The following is an 8,367-nucleotide window of genomic DNA, read 5'->3' on the forward strand; positions in this document are numbered from 1 at the left end:
TCTCTGGAATGAATAAATAAATCTTTTTTATTTATTTATTTATTTATTTTTATTTTTTTAAAGATTTTATTTATTTATTTGAGACAGAATGAGAGAGAGAGAGAGCACATGAGATGGGGGGAGGGTCAGAGGGAGAAGCAGGCTCCCTGACGAGCAGGGAGCCCGATGCGGGACTCGATCCAGGGACTCCAGGATCATGACCTGAGCCGAAGGCAGTCGCTTAACCAACTGAGCCACCCAGGCGCCCCAATAAATCTTTTTTAAAAAGAAAAAAAGATTTAACTTCTCCGTTACTTAAACATTTCATGCTGTTCTTCCAGAATCCCTTTTTTTGTCGTCCCCCCCCCCCCCACCCCGCAACAGTTCTGTACTCCCTTTAAAACCTTTCCACCACCTGTTCATTTTGGAGCATCTCTTCTTGTCTCACTGCCTTCGTTCATTCAGCAGGCCTTGTATGCAAACAGTGTGCTGATGAGTGTGCGGGGCATTAGGAATACCAGGATAAACAGTTCCTTGTCTCTGTTCCATAAAGCTCACAAGTCTGGGGGCCAGCTGTTAACTCTACTGCTCAGATTGCTACCGTCCCCCAGGCTCGTCTGTATGTGTTTTCTTTGCGAGGACGTACCTATACTTTTTACTAGACAACACTCAGTGCTTATTTTTAAAAGGTTTCAGAATCTCAGCTGCTATAGATATCTTTCGCTCATTTCTCACTGAAGTGGCTCAGCCGTGCATTCTAAAAGTGTAGATGAGACAGCATGCGATTTATGAATGTTGGATATACCGTTGCACCCATCCATTTCTCCTTATAGCCCCTGCAAAGTGCTATTGTATATGCAGATTATTTCCTAGTGATAGTCTAAATTATATATTGCTTTGCTTGTCTTTTTATTTCCAGCACAAAAGCTAGGACTCATTTTGTGAGATACAGTCCCTTTGTTAAACCTAGAAGTTCAGCTAACTCATGAAAATTATGCGAACCTTTTCCTTCTTCTAGCATATTAAGTCTTCCACATCAAGCGTCTCCGGTGTCCCGCACCCCAAGCCTCCCTGCTGTAGACACAAGCTACATTAATACTTCCCTCATCCAAGACTACAGGCACCCTTTCCACATGACACCCATGCCTTATGACCTACAAGGTGAGTCACCGGTCCTTCTCTGTTGTCACATAGCATTATAAATACCTTTCATCTACATAGTCTTCCTCCGGGTGAGTCTAAGGAAGAATGGAAAGATTGATAAAATGGGGGCTTGGGCCTAGGGAACTGGGAGAAATATATACTGTGGTCATAAATAAATAGAGATCCAGTTTTTTGCTTGGACCTTCATCAGTAGCCAGTGTTTTACTACCAGTGGTGAATGTCATGTGATGATCTTTAGGTTTTGTGAGCTTCAAAATAGTCTGTAAGTTGTTTTGGGGTGACTTTCAGTATGTTGCTTTGAATTTTAATATTTATGAAAATTATTCTTTGTTCCCTGAATCCAGTTATAATGCAACAGGCAACGTGGGTAACTGTGTTGTATTATCTTTAAAATAGTGCTGAATTGAGACGTTGGAAAGTTTTAATTTTTGTTCCAGTGAACCTGATTCTTCCTTTTAAAAGTAGTTTGAAATGTCAGTGTACTCACTGCACAATGTATTTTGAGTTGATAATAATCATTTACATTATCAAAAAATTATTGGTTTTTCTCCTATATCTTTGTAATTTAATAATTTGTATATCTAGGGACATTTTTATTCCAAAAAAGCTATATATGCTCATTGTAGAAAATTAAAAAAAAAATTAAAATGGAAGTTTTCCTCCACCCCTCCCCTACAGAAAAAGCCGGGGCCAAGAATCCGGTGCAAAGATTCTTGGAAGCTGAGATAGTTGAGTAGATTCTTAGTGATTGTTAGGAAAACCCTATTTGAGCTCAGTCCAATAGAACCTTCTGCAGTGAGGGCAATGTTGTAATTTACAGTGGCCATTAGCCACATAAGGTTATTGAGCATTTGAAACATGGCTAGTGTGATTGAAGAACTGAGTTTTTCATTTTACTTCATCTTAATAAATTTAGATACCCACATCATGTGGCTAAGTGCAGCCCTGTTTCTCACTTAGGCTACTGCCCAGTCTCACTATCATGAACCACAGTGCTATCCATTTTGCAGGTCCTCATGTTATAATCTGTTCTAGTGTAGATAGTGGATGGATCCCCAGAGTGTTTGTGTTGTTGTCGTATTTTTCACTACATCTGCTTGTTGTCCTTTCCGCCAAGTTGAGACCTCATAATAAGGCATTTTATTCACATGGGTTTTCTTGTTCTTCATTACATTACACATTGAGTGATACAAGAGTGGGAATTAGAAGGGGCAGCTTGCATTGACTCCCCGGCAGCCAGGAATCAGAGCTGGTCGTTCTGTGATGCACCACCCCAGCAACCAGACACCCTTCAGATCTCTCCCCCGCTCTCCTCTTGCCACTGGAGGGTCTCTGAGTTAGAATCTGGTACAGATAGTGGCGAGCAGGCAAATTTGAGAAAGAAAAAAAATCTGTGCTCCAGCTTGCTTAACTTCCTTCTACATAAAACTTTTCTCCACCCACAAAATGCAGCCAGAAATAATGACCTACCTCATAGGTGCTTGTGAGGAGTAAATTAGAGTAGTTTGAAATGTTACTTAAGAGGAGTTGATGAGAACATTTAGTGAAAAGTGCTCTGTCAGTTTAAGGGATCAGTGTTGGATCCAACAGGGCAGCAGTGGCCCAGATCCCACAAATGGAGTTACAAGGAGGGCAAATCATGGCTTGGACTTCAGCCTTGGTAATCTAGAGATGGGAGAGACGTACAACATTCAGCTCCACTGTTGTTTAAATTCTAAATGAATTTAGAATTAGCATTTTATTTGTTTCTGGAGTATTGGGGGCATTAGGGAGGGTTTTTTCTTTTGTTTTTCAAAACTAAAATAATTTTTTTTCTCACAGGATTAGATTTCTTTCCTTTCTTATCAGGAGACAATCAGGTATGTTATATGAAAAAAAATGCTGTTGTTTTAATTGCACATTAAAATATTTATAAGTATAATATGTAGCTGAGAGAGAAGATAAATTTCTTAGGAAATTCAGAGTAACCCTACTCATTATTGTTAAGGTTTTAAGAATTTATATAAAAATCCCCTTGTTTCTACTGTGTCTGAGTACATAGTAGGAACAGTATCTATTTGTTGGTTTCCAGTACTTTTTTATGAAGAAACAGGGCAGTAAATCAATTGACAAATTCTTGGCCAAATATCTCCATAAGAGAAAGAGGGTGGACTGTCTTCTTTCCTGCTGCTTCTGAGCATACGCCTCTTTGGAAATAGAATTTTGAGAATTGTTTGCGTTACAAATTGAAACAAAAAAAAACAGTACCAATTTTATTTTGGTATTCCCCCCCAGTTTAAAGTACCAAAATGTCTCTCAAGATCAAGGTTGTGATCGTTACATAAGGCCATCTGATTTTGCGAAGTGTTTTATTAGGTACCTCAGACGTAGCCGCTATGCAGTAATATTACACCGAGGACTCTGTTCTGCTGAGAAGAAGGTTTATGAATTAGAACTGATGGGTTTTGTGTCTTCTGTTCCCCGTCCCCCCCTCCGCCAGCATTATAACACCTCCCTCCTGGCTGCCGCCGCCGCAGCAGTGTCAGATGATCAAGACCTCTTACACTCGTCTCGGTTTTTCCCGTATACCTCCTCGCAGATGTTTCTCGATCAGTTAAGCGCAGGAGGCAGCACTTCTCTGCCGGCCACCAACGGCAGCAGTAGCGGCAGTAACAGCAGCCTCGTGTCCTCCAACAGCCTGCGGGACGGCCATGGCCACAGCGTCGCCAACAGGAGCGGCTCGGACACGGCCTCCATCTTTGGCATCATACCAGACATTATTTCATTGGACTGATTCCCTTGCCCCTGCTGCTCCCACCCCCGCCCCAGATGAAATGAACTTGGCAGAAAGAAGAGAACTTTGTGCTATGTTTTACCTTATTCTGTTTAGAAAAGTACACAAGCGTGTTTTTTTCCTTTTTTTTAGGGAAAAAATTAAAAGAAATGTACAGAGAACAAAACTATATTTTCAGTTTTACTTTTGTATATAAATCTAAGACTGCCTGTCTGATAAAACACTTGTAAAAAACAAAAAAAACAAAAAAAAAAAAAGGAAAGAAAAGAAAAAAAGAAAAAAAAAAACCAGTACCCACAAACCACCTTCAGTTCATTTTTTTTCTGGATTCTGAAGATTTTTTTTTTTTCATCATTTGTCCTATGGTTTTGGTTTTATTTTACTTCAATGGCATTATTTTATTTGCAATAACAGAAAAGGAATTGCATGTATGAAGTTTTAAATTGTGGGCTTTTCTTTGTTGTGGGGAGGGGCCTGGGGGGGATAGTTTTCATTTCCATTTTCTAAAAAGGACAGACTTGGATTCTCTTTGTGTGTGTGCATATTATATCCAGCCTTAAGTTATAAATCTCATCTGTCCCACTGCATTCCCTGTGTATTTTCAGGACCTAGCTCGTGGGGGTGTGTGTTCAGTGTGTGTGTCTGTGTATATTTTTCCGTTGTTACTGTTCCTTCTCCTCCCAAGTTTGCATTCAGTTGATAAATCAGTTGCCTGCTTCTTTCAAAGTGCTCTGAAGGTCTTGAACTCACATATGAGCATCTTTATTGATATCCCAATTGCATGTTCTCCATCACATATTCTCTCTTATTTGCTAGATACCCCCTGAGAATATGTTTTAGAGATTTGGAGTAAAGCTATCTGGATAAGGAGTAGGCTTGGCAGACCTGTGAATAATACACTTTAGTCTAGTTCTTTCTTCTAAATTTGGATTGCCAGTATTATGTATTTAAACCAAGTCTGTGAACACCTGCCTTTTTGGCCACAGGGTAACAAGTTTTCCTGTGAGATCTTCATGCCAAAGTAGGAAGTAAAAATAGCTTCGAAAGCCGTGTTGGGTGTCTTGTGCAGCTGACAGAGGTAAGGTTACATCACCTTGAAAAAGAAAGAAAGTCAATTATCCTAAAAGTAAATTCTCTTCGGAAAATACAGTGTAGCACACATGTCAATCTAGAAATCCACTATCTGATAAACAGTTGAAATGCAAAATAGGCTTGATCCTTGGTCATTTTTACTCTCTGGATCTGAGTGTACTTCTTTTCTTAGCCTAGCTATCTTGTTTGTTTTATTTTTTCTTCACCTTTTAAAGAGAAGCATGACATAGGAAAGTCAATTTTTTTTTTCCCCCTACAATTCATGGATCAATCTCATCTATTTATTCATAATGGAACATGTAAATATAGTGAGAACTGTTTTTCAGGAGATGAATGTGGGCTGGAGGGAAGGAAGGTGGTTCTACTTGTGTTCCAAAATCCTCTTTAGAGAAGGTGTCACGTTCTTCAGGGAGCACCTGAGGGTGTGGAAAGTATCTTCTAGCTGATGGAGAGGCTTAGGCGGCTTAACAGAAAAGATATAAAGAAGGAAGGGGCATAACAATTACCAGTTTCCCAGCCTGGGTTTTTCTGTCACAACTGTTCAGGTTCTCAGAGTTGTTCTCAGAGTTGATGAAGGACCACCTTTGTGTATAAAAGTGTTGCTTCAACCTTGCAGTGGTAACAAGTGACCTACTTTTTCCAGGTAGAATTCAAGATGGCTGTATCTTCAGTTGTATGATAAAATTAACGGTTCACATGACTGTGTGGCATCTAAAAATAATATGTTTTTTACAGCATCTCTCTGCCACTAAATTGTTGACTTGAATTTTGAAAAACAAGTTGGTGTTGATATGTATATGTGTGTGTGTATATATGTATTTATAGACAAGTGTGAGTGACACGTGAGTTATATAGTCTTCCCCAACGCATGTGTATTCCACACATACATGGCTGAGTTATAGTCACTAAACAATTTGCAATAAAAACAAAAAAGATTCATTGTCAGTGAAAACAGGAATTAGTTAAGCTTTTTAATGAATCTGCTATTATGGTGAGTAAGCTCTTTTAAGAACTCTCATAGCTATATTAACTTAGGCTAATATTTAATGGTACCGTAATTTGTGTCTAAATTCAGATTGGGATAGAAATCACTCCAGTTGTGGGGTGTTGCTTCTTATTTCACACTGTAATAGGAAACATTTCTATTAATTCAGCTACCTAAAATGAATAGTTTTCTGTATTCTCTTTTTTTGTTTTTCTGTCGTTGTTAGTGGTCTCAAAATTCTGATCAATAACTGTGTATGATGCTGAATTCCAAACTCTGAATGATCCAGTTGAAAACCCATCCCTCTCCTTTCTTCAGCCCAGTTTTGGGGATGGTGAGTTTCCCTCAGTGTCCTGCATTATACCAACCTAAGGGAAAACAGGTAGTAGGGAGAAAGAAATGTCTGTCTAGTGGCTTTGGTCATGTCTCCACAGGAGAAACGAACCATTCGATTGTCTTTTGATGCTCATTCCACTCTAAGGAGCTTGTTTCTTTGGAAAGTTGTTGACTTTCCAAAGTGTTGCATGGGTGGTAGCTATCACTCTGTTGGTCTTACGGTCGATACCAGTCAGTCAGACTGTCATGATCTGTACTAGTTACTGGTAGAGTCCTGCACTGCACTGTTCTAAGTTAAAAGAAGTGCATAGTTATTTCATCTGTTTTTTCCTTAGCCTACCCTCACTCCCCCACCCACACCAACACTGACATGCTGTCTGTGGACAAATAGCGATTCTCAGTCTTTTGGCAAGCTGCCACCATCCCCTTGCCTTGGTCTTTCATAATAGGGTGTGCATATGATTGTATTTCTGTAGGACTCTCTGTGTGTGGGTGTGTGTATATACGCACACATCTTTGATAAAATAGCTGTTTGACTTAGCAGGGTTGAAGTGGCTTTTAATTATTTTTGTGGGCATTATTGGACACATCTTTTTAAAACAATCTGAACCTTAACCATATCACACTTGGTTGACTAATTTATTTTGAGCATTAAAATTTTTCTTCTGTTAATTTAGATATTTTCACATTTCTGTATCATTACTGACTTAAGAAAGATTGCACTTAAGCTTCTGATAAATGTGATTTCTTGGCAGATTTTCCTTAGAGTCAAATGTCTGAAACTGAATGAAAATATATACCAATTTTAAATGAACTAATTGTGGAAAGAACATTTTTAAACAATTCCAAGTTTAAATACATAAGACACTTCAAGATCTTCAGGACTTTAAAGCACATTTAAAATTATTTTAGTAAGAATTTTGTTTTATCAATACATGTTGAATTGTTTTTTAATTAAAAAAAAACAACAACACAAAGCTTAGATTTCAGAAAGAGGGAGGGAGAATAGCTGGTGGTCCCAGAGTGTGCTGCTGTTAATTGTTTAATTAACAAAGGGGAAATGTATATAAACAGATATAAAAGTTACCATAAATTCCATGAACTTAAATCTGTGATTCATTGCCTTAAAACTTTCTCTCTTAGAATTTCCATACCGCATGCCAAACCAGTAAAATGGCTTTTAAAAATGTATAGTAGACCAATGTCAGTTTGTATAAAAGTACCAAGTGAAAATATTTATTACATGCATTGGAAAAAAATTGTTTACCTATTGAATGTTACCTGTTTATGTAGAGCTCTTTAGATGTAATAAAAGAAAAGCCTTCAGTTAATTTGTCTTCTGTAAAATAATACTGTGGGTATTCAAGGGACAATCCCTATGAGAAAAATGATAATGCTTTGTGCTTCCAAAGCACCTTTCATCCAGAGATTTCAAAGCATGGCAATTAACTAATTCTCTTGCAACTTGCTTTGAGGTAAGTAATGGCGTATACGGCCATCGTGCCCCTTTCTCACTGAAATGTGGCAAGCTTTGTACTGAGCCATAGCATCTGTTTAGTTTTAAATCTGTTTAGTAATCTGCAGTTTGAGCGCTAAGAGCAGTGTGGCCTTTTTTGTAAACAACTCTAGGTGCTACGTAAGCCAACTGGAATTTCAGGGATGAATGCGAAACCTGGACTTGGGGTAGTATAAAAAGCCTTTCCTGGGGTAGAGGTTTACATCAGGACGTGTCACAGGATCTTAGAATCCTAGCCACCGAACACCCTTAGTTAGGAGCACTGAGTCAGCAGAGATGAGCCCCAGGTTCTAGTGACCGCTCCACACCGCTTAGGTGCTTTTGGCAAGCTATACTTCAGATTCCTGTTTGGCAAATGAGATTAATAAAACTTGCTTTAAAACCATCCTGGGACCATTCAGTGACCGAGACGTTTAAAAATCTTTGAGGGAAGGTACCCTTGTTATTTATTCTGGCCCAGAACTTCCTTTTCCTGTCCCATCTAACTCCTAGGTATCTACTGCCTCAGCCGTGGTATTCCAG

The 8,367-nt window shown here is 38.8% G+C and overlaps 1 protein-coding gene across 3 annotated transcripts in view; it reads left to right on the plus strand.

Moving 5' to 3' along the window:
* The window catches only part of PIAS1 (protein inhibitor of activated STAT 1), a 120,437-nt gene extending 112,777 nt beyond the window's left edge, over positions 1 to 7,660 (plus strand). For all 3 annotated transcript variants that reach the window (XM_006749435.3, XM_031020614.2, XM_031020613.2), the window contains exons 12-14: positions 998 to 1,140; positions 2,965 to 3,002; positions 3,623 to 7,660. In XM_006749435.3, the coding sequence (XP_006749498.1) occupies positions 998 to 1,140; positions 2,965 to 3,002; positions 3,623 to 3,916 (475 nt within the window). In that variant the 3' untranslated portion in view covers positions 3,917 to 7,660. The remainder of the gene's footprint in view (positions 1 to 997; positions 1,141 to 2,964; positions 3,003 to 3,622) is intronic.
* Positions 7,661 to 8,367: the final 707 nt, after the last annotated feature.

The sequence above is a fragment of the Leptonychotes weddellii genome, chromosome 9, assembly GCF_054177405.1.
Source record: "Leptonychotes weddellii isolate Sample4059 chromosome 9, ASM5417740v2, whole genome shotgun sequence".
Classification (NCBI taxonomy): domain Eukaryota; kingdom Metazoa; phylum Chordata; class Mammalia; order Carnivora; family Phocidae; genus Leptonychotes; species Leptonychotes weddellii.